Raw genomic sequence first — 25,818 nt, 5'->3', positions numbered from 1 at the left:
CCCAGATTTGAAATGACGGATCAGTTCAGCATGTTGGCCCTCTGCCCTGTTCCTTGCAAGATCTTATGACACAAATTTGTTGTGGTCAAAGTTTGTCAGGTCTTCTCCAACATGAGATACTGAAAGATATGTGACTTTCATTGTTTTCCAAGGCATGCTATGTCACTAGCACATCTCTACACAAACCTGTACACAGCCAGATGGGCACGTTTGCTCAGACTTGTTGAGAGTTCTTTTTTTTTATTATTATGTTTGGTTTTTTTTAATTCAGTTCAGTTGGAAGTGACCTAAAATGATCATCTAATCCAACTGCCTGATCACCTCGGGGCTGATCAAAAGTTAAAGCATGTTACTAAGGTCATTGTCCAAATGCCTCAAACACTGACAAGCTTGGGGCATCGGCCACCTCTCTAGGAAGCCTGTTCCAGTGTTTGACCACCCTATGGTTAAGGTCGTGTATTTTGGAACTGAAGGAGAGCATAAGAAATCTGTCTCCATGATTTTTCCAATGCATGTGGACATTTGCTGCAAGCCTAGATACTGCTCTACCAGTTCATCTGATAATCCCTACTCTGCCACCTGGCATTTTGTGGGCGAGCCCTCTTTACTCTTTGGCATGGCTTTGTGCCAAGCTGTTAAACAGGCAGTACAAGTATAAGAGTTTTCTTTTATTTCATCTTCCCAGTGAAATTTAGCTCTGACTGTGCTTCCAGATTTTTTTTTTTTTTCACTTAAATGAGCACTCATATTGAATGTAACTCATCACCATATTGTAACTCGCAACAAAGCTAAAATCTCATTTGGCCTGCCCACGAAGCATATCAATCGGGGGAAGGACTACTACAAATAAGGAAGGCAGTATATACATTTTCTAAGACCCTCGGACCTCTGTCAGAACCACCAGAAAAGATGATAGCTCTCATAATAGTTGCTAACTGGACCAAGACAACAAAATCTCCTTCTATGTCATCTTGAATATTCAGCAGATGACAGTTAGTAGCAAACCATAAAATTATCTGCCTATTCAAGATGAAACATTACAATTTATAACCATTTTATTCAGCAGATTTTGGCTTTTTATTCTAATCAAGAGTCATCTGTGAACAGATTGTGTTCTTTATCAAATGTGTGTGTTTGTTCAAAATTTACCAACTGGCTAGGTATTGATCAGATTCCCCAACCAAAATGTTTCTATATTTCTTTCCATTCCAAATTTCTTCCTGCCCTAGCCTTTCTGAGGACTGCAAATGAGTAATTCTTTGTGCTTAATTTCTTATCGAATATTAACATAGTCTTTTCCTATCTTTAATTTATACAGGAAAGCTAACTCATTTCTAGCCATAGCTCTGGTAGTATGGTTTTTCTCAACTTCAGTTTGTCAAGTGGAATTCATACGAGTACCCGCTCTGCTCTCGAGAGCACTGTTAACCCCACACTGACTTCATAGCGTAGGAACTAGACTAAATTAATGATTGCTTTACATTCAGGTCCTTCTAAGTACCTAGATGAAGCTAATATTTGTTAGACTTGAGGCACATTATGGTAAAAGGAAAGAATCGCAGTGAGTTTCATGAAATTTTGGTCTGTCCTGTTTTCCTTCCCCCTCTACTTAGGTATTACTTTTAGCAGTGTTGGGAACATTTTTCAGTAGTGTGCAACCAGAGTGTGTTGTTTGAGGTTTTGTTTTGGGGTTTTTTGTTTGTTTTAGTAGTATATGTGTGTATATACCCTCCTTGTTTTTCAGCTTTAAGATTGACTGACAGAAACAAATACTAAAACCAAAAGTGTAATAAGAAAAAATAACCCAAACTATTGAGGAACTGTTAAAATGAAATTATTAAAGGAAAATTTGCATTGCATCCAATACCAAAATAAGTAAGCATGAAATTTAGGGCACCTGAATTCATCAAGGTCATCCAAAAAAGTAACAGCCTAATTTGAGTGACCTAATTAATTCAGTACTCACATGGCTTACAATTTTTCTTTGCTTAGTGAAAGCTAAGGTCTCTAAAATAAAAAATTAAAAAAAAAAGAGAAGGCTAACAAAATACTTTCCTATTTTTAAGGTTAATAAACCCTAGTGCTCAAACTAGTCTTTGAAGATCAATGGTATTTTTTCCAAAGGATGAGAGAGAATGGAAAAATAAAAGTTTCACAGTCCAGAATTCTGCTTTGCTCTTTGTTACATTTCAAAGACCTACTGAGAAAAATACAGCTTTACAGAGAAGCCCCATAACAAACATAATATAGTTATTGCATTTTTTGAAGAACTGTCCTATGAAAACTTACTTGAACATTGATTGCCTCTATTTTGTCTCTGGCTGAACATAATTACATGATTTCGTTTCTTTTAAAAATCCCACACTTTTCTTACTGATCGTCATAAGTGAATTTTTACAAGCTCAAATGTATATTGAAAACTTATAATGATGAAAATGAAATTAAATGGATTTTGACTGCAAAAAGTTAAGTTTAAGTAAAGCATGACTTCTCATACTGGATTTACTGGAAAATATCTTATAGGTGATGTTAAAGCAATCACCTCTGTGGTGTGGGACTATATGCTTGGAGCCTCAACATAAGCTAGATGTTCATTCCTAATTAGTCAAAAGCAAATCCTCCCACCATCAAATATTTATTCTCTTTGGAGGTATGCATATTATATTGAAATATAAGAAACCAAATGCATGCTTTGCTGAGTTAATACATACTTGAGGGAAATGGCATCTTCTTAAAACATCGGCAAGTTCTATTACATTCCGATTTCTACCTCGAGCCACCACATGAACACTTGTCTCGGGAAACACATACAGATGTTATCATTATCTCCTGCAAGTGTCACAATGTTTATTTTCCTTTTTTTTTTTTTTTTTACTAATTGAGATATTAAGGAGGTATCTGAGAGCAACTCTCAGGTAGAAAACAGTTGATAGTAAGTACTGTGCCCTATCAGTCATTTTGTGATCTCTTCCATGACTTGCTGCCTAGAAGCTTCACAAGAAAGAGAGTACTGCCGTGCTGGGCTCAGGGACTTTCTGCCTCTCTTTCACATTGACATGGAGAACATATTCATTTTCTATTTAAAAGTAAGCAGAATCAGTGATAAATTCACAGTGTGCTAATCCTAAGGGACTAATCAGCAGATAAAACACACCTAGAGATAGCATACTCAGATGCACATTAACATATTCAGGCAACAGATGTCTCGACCATACTGTACATACTATATGCAGTACATAAGTGAGGGTACATGTAGTAGCATACTCTTTGCTTCCCTGGGTAAATATTCTGTCAGTCTGCATATAAGGTTTCTATTCCTTCTGTGTTTCTGAACATGGATCTAAATAGTGTTGGTTTCATGCGATTTGAATGGGAGCTATGAACCTTCTCCTGCAAAGGAAGTGGTAGATATGTTGCCTCTGAGAAACATTTCTCCATCTGCACCTTGCTTTGTGGTGCTGGTGGTGAATGTATGGCAGTGAGTGGTGCACATGAACTCATTCAGTCAGATTATGCTAGTTTCACAGGCTTTTTAAATTCACTATCACAACTGTTTGCTATGTTCAGCTCATCTGGAAAACAGTTACTGAAGCAAACCTTTCTTACCCAGTTGCAATGAATGTCCTATGTGAGAAGGACCCAGAGAAAGAAACCTAGACACACCTGCCTTTGGGATCTCAGCTGTCCTAATGAATCTCCAGTTGACATTTCCGAGTTGCAGGGCAAAAGAGCTGAGAAGACCTACCAAATCAGAGCCTTTTCCAAGGATAAACGTAAGGATGATGTCAATGATTTGATTTGAAAGCCGTATCATATCTACGTTAGGGGAAGGAACTATTTTTTAACTTGAAAGTTTCAGGGAACTTGTAGATTTTCCTCTTTTCTTCATGTTAAAATGACAACTATCTTCCTCAACCTGGATTTGAGAAGTGTCAGTTAACACCTAGTCTCTCACACATCCTACTTCACTAGTGTAGACAAGGTGTTGCTTAGACAAAGAAACAGAGACTGGATTGCAAATGCCTGTTAAACACCGAGCAATGTGGGAGGTCTACGGATAAAAGCATCTTGCACTTTGGAGCACGTTGCTACAAAATGACTCGGGAGAAGGAAAAAAAATAGGAAGGTTTCTCACTTCCAGCTTCCTTGGGACCCCTGCAGTTCGGGTCCACTGTGACTCAGAGTCGGTGCTGACAGCATTCAGCAGCTCATGACGGGAATCAGGGGAACAGCCCAGGATCCAGCGGAGTTTGATGTGAAATGCAACCACAAATGGCATCCTCTGGCAGTGCCTGTGCATCAGCTGATCAGACCTAAAACGTGTGTTTAGGAAAACCTTCCCTGCCACAGTGTTTCTAATCAATGGGCAGAAACTTCAACTTCAGCTCCTCCTGCAGTTACATAAAAGGTCTTTTAGTTATACAAACTTCATCTGACTTTCTGTAGCAATTCCAAATTTGTATATCTGCTACTACTTGTAACTAAAATCATTAGTTTTGACAACGTGAGAAGTAGAACTGGTTTAGGTTGTTTACTTATTAACACTGAAAGGGACATTGCTATCTTTGGCTGTCGAAACCATGAGATTTCAAAAACAAAACAAAACACACTCAGAAAACTTCAAATGTGACAAAAAGTCAAATTTACAAGAAAATTACTTTAAAAAAATTTCTAGCTCATATACAACAATCTGATGCTTTCACATGGGGCATTTCACTTTCAATGAATTAAAGATTTCAGGAAAAAAAAGTGGTTTTCTTTTTATTATTATTTTATTAAAATCCCTGGCTGGCACCTTGTTTATGCTTCTAAAACTTTATAACAGAAATAAGAAACTCCTTTTTATCTCTCACCACTTTTTCATATGTTCATGTTATTTCATCTTTGTTTATAACAACACTTTTCTCTTACTATTGTAGGCAACGAGAGCCTAGAAGAAAACTATGTGCAGGACAGTAAAATGGGATTTGTCATCAATGCTATATATGCTATGGCTTATGGTCTCCAAAATATGCATCATTCCCTTTGCCCTGGACATGTTGGGCTGTGTGATGCTATGAAGCCAATTGATGGCAGCAAGCTCTTGGAGTTCCTTCTCAAATCCTCATTCATCGGTATTTCTGGAGAAGAAGTTTGGTTTGACGAAAAAGGAGATGCCCCTGGAAGGTAAAGAGATGTTTCATCTCAGCTAATTAAACCAGATGTTAAGAAGGGGAAATGTTGCTGCTTTTGGTGATGGAGATTTCTTTGGCTGTTTTGCTGAAGCATACAGCGTGCATACTGTGAGACATGAGTGCAGTTATCTGGATTAGTCTTACCAATAGGCAGGAATAACACTGGTAACACATGATGTACTGATAGCTACGGCTCGTATTGAGACAGGAGTTACAGTACAGCCTGGAAAATTTCTAGTGTTTGAGGAAAGGACAAACACTGTATCTCACAGACTTTTGGTGTCTGAGGTACCACTGGGGCTCAGCACCAGGGTTTTAGTTTGTATAAAGCCTAATACAAGTGCTCAGAAATTAGTGAATCATGTGCTTGCTAAGGTTTCGAAGGTAGGGCTGTAGAGCACATCCCTTTCCAACTGGATCTCTGCTGCTCCAAGTGCCCCTGGCCCATAACACTGCATCCTTGATGGAGACTATTTAGTTCTGCTTGTTGTACTCCTGTGTGCTCTCCTTAATTTGTTTCGCTTCAAATAAGCTTGGCTGTTCCAGAGTTTAAAGATAGGTCTGAGTAGAGCAAGATAAAGAATCCTTTTTTTGTTTTTTTTTGTTTGTTTTGCCAGAAGGTACTATGTTTCACTCATTTAGGATCTGGTAAATTCCAGCTGTGGTAGCTGCTACTGTCTCCCTTCCCTAGCAGACACACTATGTACCCGAGCAATGGGTCAGACAGCAACTCTGTGGTCTTGGACGTCACCTTTGTTTCTCTGACAGGAGCCAGCTGACAGAAATCTTTTCCTCTTCATTTAGTTCTGTGGGTTCTGTCCAACTATTTTAAGTATGACACCTCCCAGATGGATGTATTTTTGAAACATTTATTTATTTATTTATTCTAATAAATAAGCTCAATTCAGCTGCTGAAGTACACAATCCATTATTAACTGAAACCTTCCCAGGGGTTACTTCATTGAAGTTAGTTTTCCTACTGAGTTATTAAAGTGTTATAAAAGACTCTCTCACTCCATCTTTGGGCTTATTGCATAAATGCATCTGAGTGCCAACACAGCACAAAGAGAGTGCTCTGGAACGAACAAGAGTTTGAAGTCTGGCATATGTCTTCAAAGAGTATTCATAAGTCACAGTGGCTTTAAAGCAACTCTTATCTCTATTCCTAGCTTCTATTAGCAAAACTGACCAACTTTTTACCATTTGCTATTTGCACTGCTTGTCATATTTAACAGCATATATATTTAAACAGCTTGTTGCATTTAAATAGTAATAAAAAGCTGATCAGTTTGATCTTCTTGTTGAGTGTTGTGTATTTCAGATTTTTTTAGTTGAAGATGTATGGACAAGTTGAATCAGACTTTGAAAGTAGAGGCAAGCAATTTCCTCACAGTTGAACACATACTTATTGACACAAATGCATAAATCAAGTCTTTGCACATATAATTTAGATAATACAGAGAAATTACTGCTTAGAATCTTGGAATCATAGAATCACAGAATGGTTTGGGCTGGGAGGGACCTCAAAGATGATCTAGTTCCAATCCCCCTGCCATGGGCAGGAACACCTTCCACTAGATCAAGTTGCTCAAAGCCCCATCCAACCTGGCCTTAAACACTTCCAGGAATGCGGCATCCACAGCTTCTATGGGCAGCCTCTTCCAGTGCCTCACCACCTTCAGAGTGAAGAATTTCTTCCTTAGATCTAATACAAATCTAACCTCTTTTCAGTTTAAAGCCATTACCTCTTGTCCTGTCGTTCTATGCCTTTGGAAAAAGTCCTTCTCCAGCTTTCTTGTAGGCCCCCTTTAGGTACTGGAAGGCTGCTAGAAGGTCTTTCTGGACCCTTGTCTTCTCCAGGCTGAACGACCCCCAACTCTCTCAACCTATCTTCATACGTAATTTGGTTTGATGTTTAGGTGTAATTTTTCAATTTTAGTCTAAATCTTATTTATGATCTTGTCACCTGAGAGCATTTCACAACTCTCATCAGTACCAAGCACAGAATTAGAATGAACTAGTTCCTGAATTCAAAATATAGGAGGGTTTCTATCAGGATATTTCTCTTAGTAGGTCAGAATGATAGAATTTATTCCATCCATCATTTCGGTCTATAGCAAGGTTAATTTCTCTTGATTTTATGCCCTATTTAGAATTTAATGGGTTATTTTAGGTACTTTTTTTTTTTGTTGATCCTCATTTGTATTTTCACAGCTGGAGTTAGCAAGTTTGGGCAAGAAACTTCAATTAATTAAGACCTGTCAGATCTTTGTATGGCAGCAGTAGTTTATGTTCATGCAGAATTGTGTTTAACTTCAGATTAGCCCTAGTGTTTCCACAGCTCAATATAGAAAAGTTATTCGTGGATGAGTGAACAGACCATACCGCTGTATCAATACCCAAAAGAGCTTTTGTACCTCAGCAAAATGAAAAGATAAACACCACATACAACACTTAAATACAGCAAAAAAAAGACAGATCTGAAATTTCTTAGTTTTTTAGCTTTTCTATGCCAGCGCAAGAATGTCATGAAAATATATATAATTTTTTTTTTTTTTATATTATGTTAGCATATCATGTGAAAAAATCAACTTCACAAGATGGAATAAATCAATATTCCTCCTCAGAAGGCAGCAATCTTCCTCATGCTTTATTTTCAAAATCTGTGACATTATTTGAGCAATTTTGTCTTACAAGCTCCCAGTCACAGTCATCGTGGGTAGAGCAGATAGAGATGCCTGTAGTTATGTTTGCCTGACACTCACATAATTTCCTGGTTTGAACCCCTTAAAGCTTTGTAACACCTTAACCATTTGTTTAGATATAACTCTTTTTCTATCTCTGGCTCAATTCATGGTTTCAAGCTTTTATTAAAATGAGATTAGAAAACATGAAGCACTTTTTCAAAGGTTTATTTCTTCTGTGCAGAATCTTTTCTTTGAATAGCTTTTATGCAGTAATGTGAAGTAGACCTTTATCAGAAGGACACAAATGTGGTCACATAACTGACTGCACTGCCTCTGTGAAAAATTATCTGGATATAGCTCTGGAAATTCAACAGTATGTGCTTGATATACTGTCATTAAGCAAATTCTGGTAAAATTGTTGAACTTTTTACTTTCATTGAGTACCTCCTATTCCTTTTTCAAAAGTAATCATATAACTCAAATTCCCAGAAATGGCTGGAGAAGGTATGAGGGATACAGTAGTCAACACTACATCCTTCTAAGGGCCTATGCAAGGAGCAGGGGACAGATCCATTTTGAACTCTTGTCTATTCTAGGGTAACTGCCTACTTTTAGCTTGTGGCAGGTATGAAAAAACTTAACTCTCTAGGACAAAAAAATTGTGTAGGCCTCTGACCGTAAAACGCTATGTGACAACAGGCAGGAGAACATTCAGCCCTTACAATGGACCTCTCAAGTGTGGAGGTTCACAAGCTAACAGAAACACGGTTGTTTATCTCACCTTAACTAGACTTGATCGTAGACCTATATAAGTCTATCTAGTTCAAAATTTCCAGTAGCTGTTCAGACATGGCAACTGTATCAACTCCAATGCTGTGAGTGAATTATCAAAAGCACAATGCAAAGGCTTCAAACTTGTATATAAAGGATTTTTTTGTCAAATATACATGGTTGTTTTGGAGTTTGGCTTCGTAGGTGGTTGTTTTGGCCAGTTACATCCCAGTATTGTTCAGCATTGCTGTTTTCCATTCTGCCTTCCAGGACAAAACTCACTGCCAGTCTGATATTATGGCTATGGAAAAAGGTAACTTCAGCTACCTCAGCCTAACCAGAGTAAGAGTGTGCCTGTGACCAGCTGGCTAATGGTCTGGCTCATCTCACAAGTAACTTGTTCATATGATACCACCTATTTGGTCATGTCTTTTCCCAATACACTAGAGAGCTTGCTCTTATATTCAAAGAAGGGTTCATTTTCTTATCTGAGGAATGTTTTTATGGCTTTTGTAAATGCTGCCGTATGCATGTGAAATTCAGCTGCCTCCACAGTCCTCACTCTCTTAGAGCTTCACAACTCTTGACAAAACCACACCTTTTGGGACAATAATTTTTAACTTGAGCAAGACCCAAAACTGTTAAAGTTGTACATATGTGATCAAGGGGACGGGAGGAGGTATTCCAGCACTGAACTTCTCCTTACTCAAAGAAGAATTTTTCATTAAGGAAAAGAAGGAAAGGATAAAGAACTTAAGCATGTCTCCATATACCAAGTGTATTTGTTAGACCACATTTTTCCACTTAAAATTCAAGCTGCATATCAAAGCTGCAAACATTGTACTACAACTTGTCACATGCAAGATTGTGTAAGAGCTTTTAGTCTGCGTAATTTATTCTTTGACAGATAACTGTTAGAAAAGGGAACAGTATTATAAGAAAACATAAGAATGGCTTTCAACCTAAAATCATATCCCTGAAATTGCCAGCTCTCAATTTATATTGCATTAATGCCACTCTGTGCCTTGTAATATATTTTTACAAAAATGAAAACTATCTGTGCAGGCTCAAAAATTCCATTAAAGGAATGTGAGGTTTTAGTAATCTTTTATTTCCCTTCCTGAATTTATTTTCCAGTCCAGAGTAACTGATTTTGTATCAGTCTAATAAAAGGTCGCACTAAAATCCAAGTAAGATCTTCTTGCTAGGAAGAGACATGTACATTCCGGCTCAATTTTACTCCTGTCTGTTGAGTCTACATTATAAAGTTCCCGGCTCCTACTGCTTCTTGCTATCCTGATTCTTCACAATCCTGAAAACGGCATTCCTTTTTTTATGTTCTTCCTTCGCAAGAACTGAGATCTAAGAAGGAATTTTTTCCTAGTGAATTTGAAAGTTATCCTTTTCTAAGCAACTCCTCAATTAGTAGCTGATTGCCAAGCAATCGAGCTGCCTCCTATTTGGAACTCCATTGAACTCAGTGGCAAAAGTCCTCTTCATGTGATTCAGTGGAGCTCTGCAGTAGCACTGACATCGTCTGAGCATGCATATTTGCAAGACCAAGGTCTAAATACAGATGTATTGTATGTACTTCTTTATATGTATATGTACTTCTTTAAATCATCTTTAACTAGAGAGATCCTAAAGACTCAATTAAGAAAAACAGACTTCTAGGGAGTAATTCTAGCACCTTTCTCCTCTGCGAAGTGCAGAGAGAAGTATCTCTTTTTGCCCACAACCAAGCATCCTGATTTTATTTATGGCTCATACTTTGCTTACCTTTTGTTCCTAATGCACATACAGATTAGCAGCACTCATTATAAACAAAAGATATTTTTTTTCCCGGAGGCTGAGGCAATCCAGTAGAGAAAAATAAGACACTAACTCCCAGGATGGGAAAACAGAAGGTGCTCTGTGATTTTCTGCTCCAGTGTTGATTTCTGGTTCACAGACCTCTTTCTCTTGCTCTATTTTAAACAAAACTCTCTCCCTTCTCATCTTAAGAGGCCAGCCTTGTAGGTCCAGCCTTTTTTGTCTTTCTTCTCTGTAGACTCTCTAATATTTATTCTGCCATTCTTGCATTCTTGCTTATTTCCTACTAAGAAAGTGTCACGCCTAATCACTACTTCACACAAACCACATTCTGCAGGTTAAAGAAGCAGCAGAATAAGTAGCACTAAGGGATGTGCACACACCAGGCCCGACAAATGGAAGGCAATGATCAAGGCAGGGCAGCTGAATGTTTACTGTAGCAGTGTTTTATACTTCCTTTACATTAGCATTGAGAAGTTCTCTCCTATTCACCTAGCATAAGGAAGTAAATTTTGTGCCTGAGCTGCTAACTTTTCCTGGCAGTCTCACTGGGCTGGGTAATATAAATAGTTAAACTAGTGCTTAGAGTTAACTTATGGCATACCAGTTCAGTTAGTTTGAGCATTTCTGCCGATTACTTTAGAGCTCTCAACAGGGGCTATACTGCAACCAACCTGTATGTACGCAGCAAGTGAACGTTAAAGGCATCTTGAAAAATGGCTGAAAACCACACCATCCTACCTGTGATGCCTACATGTGCATCTTTAGCAGAGCTTGCTGTCTTTGACATGTAGTTCTTCCTGGACTCACAGCTTCTTACCCACAGGTTTATGTAAGCAGAGCAGGCAATTGGTAATTGTGTGGCAATTGATCTGAGCTGTCATTTCCCATGATTCTGCTGCAAATCTTAAAGTATTTGGTGCTTCCGTGAAAGACTAGTCCCTGGTGTTAAGGCATGACATGAATATTTATGGAGGCAGAAGGAGAAGGGCAAGGTAAATTTTTATCCTTTGTATTGCAGGAAAGCGACTCTCTCTTTTTTCCCTTGCAGGTATGACATCATGAACCTGCAGTACATAGAGCCCAATCGCTACGACTATGTCCTCATTGGCACCTGGCATGAGGGCGTGCTCAACATCGACGACTACAGGATTCAGATGAATAAGAGTGGAATGGTCCGATCGGTGTGCAGTGAACCTTGCTTGAAAGGCCAGATTAAGGTGTGCCTCAGACACTTCCTTTCTGCTATAGAAATGTGAATCACTCTTTTTTCCCTAAACCCAAACAAGCTTCTTTCAAGACAATAGATAGGACTTCCTTTTCTTCAGGAAAGCCAAAAGTATAGAAAGACTCCTAGATTAATATCTTACTCTTACTATCCTATATACAGGCCCATGTTTTCTAAAATTGCCCTTTGTAATGATGCAGAATTTTCTAGCGTGACAGGATTTGGAACAAGATTTTCACTTAGTCACTGCCTACAACATTCAGTGGCCGTGATTCACTTGGTGGCTGATCCTGAAAATAACATGACCCTTGGGAATCCAGTATTTTGTTCCAGCAATAACACCTGCAAGAAAAAAGAAAACACAACAGAAAAAGCCTACTTCTATCTCATGTTCACAACAGGAGGTATGGAAGTACAAATGAAATCACTCCGTGTTTACCAAACAGTAGCACTTGTATCAACCTACAAATAATTTGCCACCTGCCATGTATGGATGACATAAAGACATGTTCCAGCACTATCGAAATGGTATGGGTGCAGTAAGTTTAAAATGGCAAGAAGCCCATTCAGGAAAATCACCTTAGAGCAGACCTTCCTTTCTAATTTCATTTAATAAGCACATTTGCAGCTTTTTAATTCTATACTGCTACTCTAAGCAATAAGTGATTGATGATTTGGCAAAAGTGTAGTGACATACTCCAACAGTCTCCGAGGGGAAACATTATTGGTATTTACTACCCTCCAAAACATCTTTTCCCTGTTTTTGAGATTGTGCAGTTTGTGTACGTGTGTATATGTAAACATCATGAATACAAAATGCCAGCTTCGGCTCCCATTGAAGTCTATTGGACTCTCTCCACAAACTGCAGGAGGAAATGTTAACAGAAAAGCCCACAAAGCCAGCATTCAATAAAACAAGCATTTCGTATTTCACTACTGCACTTAGCTCTGCATATAGATGGATAGAAGGTGGGATTCCTCCTTTCTGGCAAACAGAGCCAGAGTCTTTGTCGGAGCCCCACGAGCTGCAGATATCTTTAACCTTTCTTTCAGCCTCAGTATAATGGAACTAGGAGTCAAGACGAGGAAATTTCCTTTTCAACATTGGATCATTACACTTAGCAGCCTTCACAGCAAAGAAAGATACAGCTTTTGGAGACATTCATCTCCAAAAGAGCTGTTCCGAAGCATGCTCTTGGTCACTACATATTGGTTTGATTTTCTACTAGGATTCATTACATTATTTTAGCAGTATATTTTCTAATTTGCTCTTATTTGAATTTCTATTTACATTAGTGTAATGAGCCCCAAAGAGACTTCCATATAAATTTGAATTTATTTGTGTGTGCATGTGCTCGTGTATGTATGTATGTGTGTGTATACATATATATATATATGCATGAATCACTCTTTGTTCTAACATTTGACTTTGTTTACTGCTTTTTACTATGCAATAGATATTAAGCGTGGGCTGAGCTACTTGTCTGGACCTGAACCATCTCTAAAATTAAACCTCTTCTCAAGTTTTATTGAAAATAAAACACTCACCATGCCTCTGTACCAAAGGGAAAATGATTTTGTACTTCTGACTCAGAACTGCTCCCCCCAAAATAAGATAGAATTGTCCCCAAAGATTATCCTTGAACTCCTAAGCACAAATTTCAATATGCAGGGGTAGATACAGAATATGGATTCATGTTTTCTTGTTGTTTGAAATGTGCTTTACACAGATATCCTGTCATATTTTAAACAGTGTACGTGATATCTGTTTGCTGGGGGTGCTTCTGTGTTGTCTTATAAAGGATCATAGCTGAGGATGTATTTTGCATTACAGGTGATCAGGAAAGGAGAAGTGAGTTGCTGCTGGATTTGCACTGCTTGCAAGGAGAATGAATTTGTTCAGGATGAATTCACATGTAAAGCCTGTGAGCTTGGCTGGTGGCCGAACGCTGACCTGACAGGTAGGGACGTGTCCTTCCAAATGTGTTTCCATTTTACAGGACATAAGGAGAACGGTGTGTGGTGGAGAGTAAGGTGGCAGCATGCAGACGTATTAAAGATATATACTTAAACACACATCCCAGTGCAATTTAGGGTGAGTGAAAAGTGCCGTATCTTTTGGATTGGTTCAACAGCAGTGACAATAAAGATGGTAAAATTTCTACCAAGAAGAAACGACATAGTCTGTCTGTTCCTCCCCTTCAGTTAGCATAAGTGTTGATAAAGCTGTTAAGACTACTAATTAATTTAGCAGCATTTGCTGCAGTTTTAGCAGTGACTATCACAAGAGCTCAATGCATCCTTTTCAGATTGACTTGATGCTCTTTCTAATCAGTCTACCATGCAATCACTAATACTTTATCTGGGATTTTAGGCCACTCAGTAAGTGATCACCAGGCCTTCATTTGGCATAAAGACCATTCTCACTGCACCTGCCAGCAAGAGCAACGTCAACAAAATCCTAAGAAAGCCTGACAGAAGAAAGGGAAACAGCTAGAATTGGTCTCCCCTGAGTATATGCTTTGTATGAGTTGTATGCTATGGCATCTTTCTGTTATTTTGTACCTATCAAGGTCAACCTCCACACCTGCTCTGCGCTTCGCAGTAACCATTACCCCAAGAAAATAGATTTAATGCACTGAGAAGCACTACCTTGACCTTGGGGTTTGCCTTGTATCCCTGTAAAATACTACTGGCACCTCTGCCCCATGCCGCATCTGCAAATCTTGGCTGTCAGTATTCAGTCGGGCAGCATTCCTCGTCAGAGAAACAATCTGGCTAACTCACTGAAGATAAAATGTGCAATTTATCACATCTTTGTCCTTTAGTATGACTGGCTGGCGACTAGATGTTGCTGCAGCATTTAACACATAGACAAAGTACTCAAACCGTGATGAAATAGTTCCAAGAGATACTGTTAAGCTAGTCACAGAAGCCAAGTGAGCTTTCAGAGGATTTATTTTGAGAGGGAAAGCTGGCCATTTCTCCAGCTAAAAATATATTATTAATCAAAATAAACTGGGAAACTTGATCCATTGTCTATCTTGGTTTTCTATGGAAGATAAGCTATGGTCATGTTCCAGATGTGTATGTGTGATATCTCTCTATATCCCATACCTCTTACCCTAAAACCCCATCACTCTCTCATGTGCAATTGAACCTACTTCAAACAGATTTGTCAGGATACAGAAATCTCCATGATCATTCAGTTTCTTCAAGTTTTATGTAAGTGGGTTGTAGGAAGAGGAGTTCTTGAAAAATACCTTCTGTAAGGGCCCTAACTGTGGAAAAACCTCTTGTATTACTACACACCAGAAAATCTGCAGTACCCTTCATAAACGTCCTGACTGCTGGAAAAGCTCATATTTGACCCCCACCTTCTAGTAACCAGTGTCTGTTAATTTTAAAGCAGATATCCATAGACAAGTGAGTTCTGTTAGTCTTGGAGGTTTGCAGAATTGTTTTTATCTACTATTCAGGGAAATAAACTGGGACTTCTTTTTAATCAATATGACAGAACAAGAACATAGTGAGAGATCAATGTGCACTTGAGCAAATATGGTTCAGTGCTACCAGCTATCCAAAATATCTCAAAATGGGGCATGTCAAAATGACAGGCACTGCTGAATGGAGTTGAGGAAAGCATCAGTGTTGGAAAAAATCTCAGGGGCATGTTGCAATCTATTAACTTTTAATGAAATCAGTAGATGACCTGCTGATTTGTGTTTCTTCTCAGCAAGGAGACTGGACTGCTGCTGTTCTAAAATCACAGTAGCATCAGCCAAGTGACAGCATAGCCATCAACTGATTTCCTAGAGAACATCAAAATGGCAGTCTGCTCCTGCGAGGTTTCTTTGTTATGTCTTATTGAGGAAAAAAACGTTTAACCCCTTTGTTTGCACTTTAACAAAGTACAGAGTTGTGAAGAGAAGCTGATGCCATCCTAACCTGTAGAAAAGGGAGACTGAGCTAGATAAACTCTAGCTCTTGAACTTTGTGGAAGTTACCATTGGTACCATTTAATTTGGTCTCTCTTTTCTTGCCAGGTTTTCTCCCATCAAACGTGTTTTTATAGCTTGCTTTTGTGTGTTGTATTCATAGCCTGCCAGTCACCATAGCATCTAGACACAGAAGTTAACATCTCACATTTCAGATTGTTTTTCCCTTTGCCTGGAATCTTAAATGCTAAACATGTATGCAGTTTTAGTTTTAGCCTCACTTTCCATCACAGATGGAGGCTCTAAATTCCTTAGTCCCTTTAAGAAATGTGAAGCACATACTAACCCATTTCCTAAGACACACTTTTCAAGGCGCTCATTCTCGGCATTTGGAATCAGTCTTTGCTGCTCAGAAATCCTTTCCTGACATTTTAATTTTGGTTTTAAATGTACACTTTTTTTTTTTTTTAGATTGCTTCCCTTAAATATGTGTTCAGTGAAGTGGAGTCAGCAGGCACAAAGGATTTCTCACCATGGATGATAAAACCCTGTCCTGACAAATAGTCACTGAAACCAGTATCTAAGGGCCTTGTGCCAAGAAGAAGAGATATCTTTTATAGTATCAGAATCTAATATAAGAAGAATGAATGTCAAGCTAGTAAAGCCAGTTTATATGAATCATCTTAAATAAGCAATAAAACAAGATAGAACAGGAAGTTTTATAGACTTATTATGAAATGAATCAGTTACCTGGGGCTATCAGTTACCTGGGATGTGTTAATAACCTCAGAAAACATCCTGGATTGTCTTATTGGCCTTGCAGTATAAATACAATTATAAAAAAAAAAAAAAAAAGTTCAATTAGCTTTCTGCTCTAGGAAATCTCATGGTTAAAGTGAAGGGAAAATAGTAGATGAAAGCTACCAAATCACTTTTTACTACAAACTTTCAACCATGAAGCTTTTGCCACTAATTCTCTGTAACTACAGCATTTCCTGGATATCCTCCCCCAGTCTCAACAAAGTTCCCTAGCCCACTTTCTCCTAGCTGGGAAATGACCCACCTTCATAGGTGCTGACAACCAACAACTGTTTGCTGATATAAGCAGTGCAGGCAGCTTTTTGCAATGTTACTCTTGAAGCTTGCTGGTGCACAGGAGTTACACTGATGTAATGAAACAGATTTCTAAGACCTTACATGGGATAAGCTTAAAGCAATCAATAGGCCTAACTACCATGCTGAATCTGGGCTAAGGCTCTGAAAATATTGTTTAAGATGGAATAATATGAGTAGGCTTGAAGTTGCTAAGCTTAAAGCCCACATTGAAACTTAACCTTTCCAGTAATCACAGACTGGCTTCTTGTTTAAGAAGAGCTTTGCATGTATTACTGTGAGCAGGAGCTTCTGGTTCTTAGTCTCTTATTAAATTAAAAAAGGAGCCAACTTCCACTCAGGGCTGCTGCAGCCAATGGCCAGAGGTTCCTACTTGTAATAAAAAGCTTTTCCTTCATATTTCACCATAAAAATGCTGGTTGGAAGAACAGGTTTCCTCACTTATCTGAATCTTGAACAGACCCCTCTGAGCAAAACAGAATTCCTTTTCTTTATAAAACAAGACCTCCAGTTGTACATACTATTATTTCTTTTGGTTTTGGTGTTGCAGGTTCCTGTAACATCATTACCTGAAGCTTAGTCAGCCTGGTCCTCTTAGAGAAAAAGAGTACAGAATTGTAAGACATTCTTTCAGTTAGTATGACATTGGCAGACATTAAAAGTTCGAGCAGAAATTTTCCATGTCAGGACTTTGCCTCAGGCTGATTTGTTTTAATTTCAACAAAAACTGTTTTTTCTTCTTCTATTTCTCAAAATGAGGTTACAGTAAAACTGTTCAACTCTGATCCATACTTCTGCTTACTTATTCTATATTTGGAAGGAAGGACTTTACATTTTGGTGGAGGTATCAGTTGGTAATTTTGTGTCACCCTGTGGAAGATGCATATAAATTGAGCAAAACTGTGGGCTCAGAAGAGTTTAGTTCATAGGGGAGGTTGGTTTCTGCAGATATGCTCCGTACTGAAGAGGAAGGGGCTGAGCATGACTTTTGCTCATCGCAATATCCTTGCTAAGATTTTGCAACAAAACTGAGATGATAAAAAAAAGATTCTCTTACAAGCTCACTGACACCAGTGCCTTTTCCCTGCTCTTCTCAGCCACGTCCAACAATCCAGACAGGCAGAGGTGATGAGCAGCAGGTCAGGGATGTGAAAAGCTGGAACAACAGCATTCATAATGGAGACATTTGGGTGGAGAGGTGACTGGCTAGGAAAGAAATGAACTGGAAGGGGAACTGAGATGGATGGGGACAGTGAGAGGCTGGGAGGAAAGATACTTAGAGGTGGGAGAAAGGTACAAAAAGTGAGCTGGGTCAAAAGGAAACTGGAGGAGGACAGAAACAAGAAGTAGAAGAGGCCATGGATACTTACCTTGGAATACAGAAACATGTTGAAAGCATTTTAGCACTATTGAGCCAAGAAAAGAAAATAGGAAATGCCAGAATGAAGGTTTCCAGTAACTTAGCTTCACAACCGTAACATCTTATTAACACAGAGGACTTTATTTTCTCTGTAGTGTTTATTGCTGGTATTACGTCATCAGCACAGTGAGGAAGGCAGCCAGAGACTCCTTTAGTTTGAGTGTGGGAGAGAGCAGTTAAGCACCATCTTAACTGATACCTATGTTTGCACATCTGTACTGGTCATAAAGAAGATCCTTTCTAGTTATTTTTTGAAGGCATGCATATTTTGTGGGTTTGACTTTTCCATAAGAATTAAATCACGTTATTTAGTGGAAAAACAATAAGCAGAGGGTTTGACAAAATGAGAATAAGGTAATGTTAAGAGAAAAAAAAGGCAGAAATATGCTGAAAAGGTACAGTCTCTATGGTGTAGTCCCATTAAAACATTGGACTTATTACCAGTTTTCTGCCCATAGAGCTCTAATTAATTTCTGTTATTTGTAAAATCATCCTCACAAAAATTTAGTGGGTCAAGTTATAGTGATTTTGACAAAGATTAAAACAAGTTAGTCTGAGGAGGTCAAAAAGCTACCCATTGTGATTTGTAACAATCCTTTCCCTGCTGAAATGAAGGGACGATGCAGAGTTTGTATGGGTTCTGTTCCCAGCTCTGCTTTTGCTATGCTGGGCTCGTCAGCAGGTATCTCAAGAAAATTTATGCAAAAATGTCCAGATGCTTTGTAGCATCATGAGCAAATGTTTGGAACACCCAAAAATAATGGCTGTTTTTTGAACATATTTCAGCCCAGCTTTTACATGCTGCAGTTCACTCCTTTGTAAAATGGTTTTAATAATCCATGGCGCATAAGCATAAACTAATGTTTGGATTATATTTGGAGCCAGAAAACAAAATTCTTTCTTCAAGCAGCTACCTTTCTAACACTCTGTTTCTTTTCTGTATACTACAGGCTGTGAACCCATCCCTGTAAAGTACCTCCAGTGGAGCAATATAGAGTCTATTGTGGCTGTGGTCTTTTCCTGCCTGGGGATCCTGGTCACCATGTTTGTCACCCTTATCTTTGTGCTCTACAGGGACACCCCTGTTGTCAAATCTTCCAGCCGGGAGCTCTGCTACATTATCCTTGCTGGCATCTTTCTGGGTTATGTCTGCCCTTTCACCCTTATAGCTAAACCCACCACGACATCCTGCTACCTCCAGCGCCTTCTGGTGGGTCTCTCCTCTGCCATGTGCTATTCTGCCCTTGTGACCAAAACCAACCGCATTGCACGCATCCTGGCAGGCAGCAAAAAGAAGATCTGTACCCGCAAGCCACGTTTCATGAGCGCATGGGCCCAAGTGGTCATTGCCTCTATTTTGATCAGTGTGCAACTGACACTGGTGATCACGCTGATCATCCTGGAGCCTCCGATGCCCATCCTTTCCTACCCCAGCATTAAGGAAGTTTACCTTATCTGCAACACCAGCAACCTAGGTGTAGTGGCTCCTGTGGGCTACAATGGACTCCTCATCATGAGCTGCACGTACTATGCGTTCAAGACTCGCAATGTGCCTGCCAATTTCAATGAGGCCAAGTACATTGCATTCACCATGTACACCACTTGTATCATCTGGCTGGCCTTTGTGCCTATCTATTTTGGGAGCAACTACAAGATCATCACTACCTGTTTTGCAGTGAGCCTGAGCGTGACAGTGGCACTGGGGTGCATGTTCACTCCTAAGATGTACATCATCATAGCCAAGCCTGAGAGGAACGTCCGCAGTGCCTTCACCACCTCAGATGTGGTGCGTATGCATGTCGGGGACGGCAAGGCACCTTGCAAATCCAACACTTTCCTCAACATATTCCGGAGAAAGAAGCCAGGGGCCGGAAATCCAAAGTAAGTGATTGTCTGCAGGTACACATCTATCTGTATATGTCCCTCTCTTTGCCATCCTCTCTTGATTGACAATAGACTGCTGAATAGTAAGGTATGTAAAAGTTTTTCATTGCATGTGTAGCAGAAAAGGTGGAAATGATCCTTTAGATCTAAGCCTCAAATGAATATTGACATGTTGCTTCTTATATTCTCTCCTGCTCTAAAGGCAGCCCTGTACACAACTCCCTCTGCCTCTGGGGCAGGTCAGGCAGTGGCAGAGTAATCAACCTCCATTTGCAGCTTCTCCCATCTCTCAGTGCATGGGATGGGGATCTCACACCCCTACGTGCAGTTGCTCTGCATTATGTTCAAACTGAGGTGCCGTTGTAGCCTTTTGGGAAAGAGCACCGTAAATCTATGTCTAACCGGTTGTAAATCACATGTACTTGTCTAAGGCCACTGGGATGTGTGTGTGAAAGCTGGGGATTGAACATTAGTTTTTAAGGTAGTGTTTTGTGACAGTCTTCATGATCGTGATCCAAAAGCACCCTTCATACTGTACCTATGCTCTATTTAATATTCAGAATTATGAGCAATATACTTAATCATCATTGGTGTAAACTTGTCCATGTTCTCAAACACAGTGTTGTTGTGAAAGTTGCAGAAGTTTGCTGATGGTGAAAATGAACTTGCATCCACATCTATTGAACCTGTTATTTTCCTTGCTAAGAATTAAAAGCAACCCAGCTGCAGCAGAGGGGGAGAGAGAACCGTTACTTCAAGCAGCATCTCCCTGTGAGCAGCTGTCTGCACATTTGCATTCTTTATTATCTTATGGCTTTTCAATCTTTAAAGAAGCACCATAGGGCTTGACATGAACCTAGATTATTTTAGTCGCAATTAAATATATTATCAAAATAATAAAGAACCAGTGAAGTCTACATTTCTAGGCTTCCTGATAGAATTAAAATTCCATTAATTTCCAGTTCTTTGGGATCTGTAGGTTTCTCTGAGTCACTTGACTTGGTTTCGAATCAGTTTGCATAAGGACCATTTTTGTATGTCCTGGAGACGAAAGGAATAAGGACGGAAGTAACACTATAGAAAATCTGTGCTGTCATCATTTTTGCCTTTATGCTACTTCACCACTTTTTATTTTGTTGCCAGACAGGGAGTTGCGAGCGAAGGGAATGGAGACATAAGCAACCTAAATATACATCTCGGTGTGCCGTAAAGGCCATGATGAGACTGCCAGCTCCTGCGCTGTACAGACAGATTGCTGGGAATGGCAGGCAGCACTGGGAGTCCCCCATGCAGGGACATGGCCAAAAATCTCTGTATCTCAAGAGCTTGACTTCCATGCAAATAGAAAGATGGAGCCTGATCCGCCTTCCTCTGACTCTTTGGAAGTTGGATGAGGTCTTATATGCCTGTAAGAAACTAGTGTGGTGTCTCTGCAGCGTACTCTCTGGCTAACACTGTTAGTATCTTTAAGATGTCTGACCAAAAAAAAAAAAAGGACTATTGAATATTTTAGATCATGGGAAATTTAGTATCTAATTCTTTGTTGTGCTTACTGTTCTACTTTCATCAAAAATATTTGTACTTTAAAAGATCCAAATGCAATATATTTAAAATAAAGTTCATAATATGAGAAAATATTTCATCCCATTCAAAAACCGAGCTTCCCCTTCAGCACTGTCACCTTAAAAAACCAACAGGGCTTGCCTGAGCTTTTTTGCAATTTGTTTGTTACATAATTTCAGTAAGATTTTCTTGACCCCTCTGTTGAGCCTGTGTGAATGGTATGAAGCAAAAAAGCCCTACAGCATTTTAAGGTGCTCTTCTAAATGAAAAGCTCAACATCTAGTTAATATACTTTTTTGTCTCAGGTCAAGCCTCCAGATCTTTTACATAGCAAAATCATAGCCTCTGACCTAAACCTCTTGCACAGTTACTGCTATGTTCTTCACCTAAACCAGCACAGATGAGGAGACATGCTAGGCTTGCTGATGGAGAAGGACAGCATACCCCTTCGTACATGGGCATGAAGAGAACTGAAAGTAGGGTAGTACACAGACATGCAGCTTTAGAAATAAAGTCCCAAGACAGCACAAAAAGTCATTTCAGGGTTTTGGAGGATATTTTAGCTCCTAGCAGAGTCCATTGCAAAGCTTGTGAGGACATTGCGCTGAGGCAGACATAGAAGTATGAGTCACTGAGGAAACCAAGAAGGGAAAAGTAGAATTTGTTGGAGCCTTTGAAGCACCTAGGTAACTCAAATGTGTAGTCAGGTCCTTCAGGACTTGAATCTACTGGAACATGCTTAATGCCCACAGGAATGACTTTGATGCCGATTTTCATATTTGTTTGTTGTTTTTTTTTTCTTTTAATTTCCTATCAAAATCTGGGATTTATTCGGTGTATTTTTTTGTTTTTCAGTAATTCAGATTCCTGAGTATCTCTTCTCATTGTATATGAGTATGGCTTCTTCATTCTTTAATTGTCCCTATGACCACATTTTTCTGTTTATAACTGGCCAGCAGTACTTCACTCAAAGATTTTTTTTCTACCTATCTTACAACTTTCCATCTGTTCTCTTGTTATCTCTTCTCTCCCTTCTCAGCTTGTTTCTCTTTTTCTACTTTTCAATTTTCATCTCTTTCTTGTTTGTATCAAACCTTTCCTCTGCTAATCCAGAGAATCCCAATTCCTAAACAGAAAAGTGACATCCATCTAAATTAAATTGGTGTGCAGATATACAACTAAACTGAGTTAGTTTTAAAATTGGAAACTAGTTTGCATTTACAAGGGCAAGTAAAACTTACATAAGCCTTGATAAAGCACTCACATGGCAATGTTGTGCTGTTTAACTAGTGTGGCTTGGGGACTAGAGCAAGCCAAGCTACTCGTCCTTTCTCCTTCCTAAAGTAGAGCAAACAAATTAACCAGGGAAGTCTTTTAACACAGGATCTACTAGTCAATTCAAAACCTTTAGCTGCATCTGGTGCTGACGCAGAGGTCAGAAAGTCGTCTTGAAATAGGTCTGTTCCAGCTGCATTACCAACAGAGTTTCAATGAAAACAAATTGTTTAGTGACACTGTTCACTAAAATAACAAAGCACGCTGCCTTTACTGATCTGTTGCACTCTAAAGATGCTATGTGCACTCATGAGGGTTTGAACTCCATCTTACTTGGTTAAATTAAATCATGGGTGACTACATCCAGCATGTTTTAAATAGAACTTCTTGGGAACTGTCCAGTGTTTTCCATCAGAAAACTCTAGCCTCTCAAAATGTTTCATAGAATTAGGCTTTGATGTTAAGGATCTTCTCTGGGCCAGGGAGACTTTCTTTTTTTCCCATGGAGGGATGAAGGCATTGGGAAAGTGTGAGGGAACTTTACCCCATCAGCCATTAGTTAAGGCACTCACTTAGGTTAAGAGCATCTCTTTCACTTCCCAGGTGAATGCCCTATAACTGGACTATGTCCCAGGGCAAGTCTCTTCCTTTTTCTCTGTTCTTGATCAGCAATGTGTATTGGAACAGAGAAAAAAATCCTGATGCAAACCCTAGAGAAATGCTTTGTATTATTCTGTGAGAGAGCTTGAGTACGGGTCTGAGAGATCCCTCGCGAGTGTCTTCAGTACTGAGCTGCTGTCAGTCTCTCCCTCTTGTCAAATTAATATTTAAATATGTATAAAAAATGGAACAGCTCCATCATGAGAGATGGAGAGAGAGTGATATCTGCTGCTTTTATTGAATCTTTGTGGGGATATTTATTGTTAGAGTTTGCTGCTTGATGACATTATGAAATCCTGGATGTTACAGGATGATGACATAGCAGCATTTTTTAGGAGAGCCTTTTTAATCTTGTTGTTAAGATGTTGTTCCAGCTGTGAGATTGTAATTTTCAGATATGGATCTTGCTGTTATCATTAGCCTTGTTCTTGACCAGAAACATTACTTTGATCTACAAGGGTCAACCAGTTCACAGAGTAGCACTCCTGTACAGTGCCTGTATGGTTGCTGCCCTGAGAAAGCAATGTTCCTTTCTGTACTACGTGCACAAAAAATAACCAGTGACATTGAAGACACTGACCTTGAGGAGGGTTCAGGAAACACCTTCTCCAGCAGCTGCTTCAAACGGACCCTACTCAATGTGCAGGAGGCTGAAGTGAAGCCTGCAGCCTGCAGGTCTGTTGTGTTGCTTTTTTGTAGTACACACACACACTTCAAATAGAGTTTGAGCCACACAGAAAGACTCACCTCTTCTCCCGTGCTTCTTGTGGGCTGTAGAGGCATGAAAAGAATCAGTGTTGCAGAGGGGACCACAGGGGCTAAGTTCATTGTGCATCTCTGGCTAATTAGCTCCAGGTTTGGCAGTGATGCTTAGCTGCTGCCTCGGTCTTCATGTATAAATGATTTTAAATTTATGGTTGAGACCGTAGGTCTCTCTCTCAACCAGACCTCAGGTCTGGACATCATTTTACTGCATTTTGAATCAGAGTAAGCAAGGATTTAGTTGTCAAAGTAAGTTGTGTAGCAAAATCTGAGTTAATAGGAAGGCCAACTAGTGAGACTCACTGAGTGGCCTGGACTCCATATTAATGTGAAAGCCACCTGCTTCTCTCCTTGTAATTTTAATCTATTTTCATTTAAATATTTTTCCTCCAGCTGTCTGCCCTCAGAAATGAATGGCTGTTTTTAAATATTTCCAAACACGTACTTTTTATTTATCTTTTTAATATGTTTCGCAGTCTGTGGCTCTAGGCTGTTCTCACAGGCATCCACTCTAAACAATGTCCAGGCAGTCACCTGAGCCAAGAATCTCTCAAAATGGCTTTATTTTATTTCAATAAGGAGTGTTGGGCAACACAGCATCCCCTAATACCTTCTTCCTGCTTCCTTTACAGGAGCCTGTTCCTGTTCTTTGTCCTCGCTCACTCTGTACTGGGTCCCTACATACTGTTTTTTAACTGGAAAATAGGTTTCGCAGTTACCTCTAGTAACATGTGTCTGTTCCCATACCAAGGCTTAGGGAACTGTCTGCGTTTTCGTCTTGCCAGTTATAAAATTATCTCCAGGTATTCTTAAGTTACTTTTTCTCTTTGAACTGGCTTGCTGAGTTGCCATTTCTTCTTAAGTAACCTGTGCCGACATGCCATGTTTCTCCGGGACTCATGTCACTTGGCGACTCACAGTCCACAAAGGCTTTTGGGCTCCTCAGCTCCTTCATTTTCAAAACCTCCCACAGACATGCAGTGAGGGAAATCTTAGCATAAGTACGTCCAGAAGGCAGGACGTTTTGTTTCACTGTTTTTCCATGGTGGTGGGTGGAGGCAAATGCACAGTGCAGCATGGCAAGAGTTGGAGCTTCCAGGAACAGCGAGTAAATGTTCAGCGTGTTCAGTTGCTGTCATACAAATGCAGATCTTTTACAGCCTCTCACTTTATCCAACGTGAGTGCCTCATCGTAGGAAGAGATGCTCAGGAGTATTCCCTCTTCTCACGCTCACGTTACTACTCCATGCAGTCAATATGCTCTGTTTAAGCAGGGGGTTATGGAGGCAAGGGGAGAGGGGAGAGAAGTGTGAACAGAAGACAAGAAAACACTTTCAATGTAAGCAAAACAATGGCTTTTGTCCTGACCTCTGCAGGCTAAAGTGTGTGAAATCAGACAAAACCAATGTCAACCTGGCACAGCACACAGGGAATATTTCACTCTGTCTGGTTGAAATGCATCAAAAGATCTGAAACAAGAAGATTTAGTGGAAAGTGCAAGGAGGAATAATAATAACTGGTCACCCTTGTA

General features: G+C 39.5%; 1 protein-coding gene across 3 annotated transcripts in view; it reads left to right on the top strand.

Annotated features, from left to right (window-relative positions):
* GRM1 (glutamate metabotropic receptor 1) overlaps positions 1-25,818 on the top strand; it is a 194,553-nt gene that overhangs the window by 140,698 nt on the left and 28,037 nt on the right. For all 3 annotated transcript variants that reach the window (XM_086626622.1, XM_086626632.1, XM_086626625.1), the window contains exons 4-7: positions 4,920-5,166; positions 11,496-11,664; positions 13,507-13,633; positions 19,094-20,024. In XM_086626622.1, the coding sequence (XP_086482748.1) occupies positions 4,920-5,166; positions 11,496-11,664; positions 13,507-13,633; positions 19,094-20,024 (1,474 nt within the window). The remainder of the gene's footprint in view (positions 1-4,919; positions 5,167-11,495; positions 11,665-13,506; positions 13,634-19,093; positions 20,025-25,818) is intronic.

The sequence above is a fragment of the Tauraco erythrolophus genome, chromosome 2, assembly GCF_009769465.1.
Source record: "Tauraco erythrolophus isolate bTauEry1 chromosome 2, bTauEry1.pri, whole genome shotgun sequence".
In the NCBI taxonomy this organism is placed as follows: domain Eukaryota; kingdom Metazoa; phylum Chordata; class Aves; order Musophagiformes; family Musophagidae; genus Tauraco; species Tauraco erythrolophus.
Note: the sequence above shows the minus strand (reverse complement) of the source record. Positions and strands in the feature narration are given on the sequence as shown.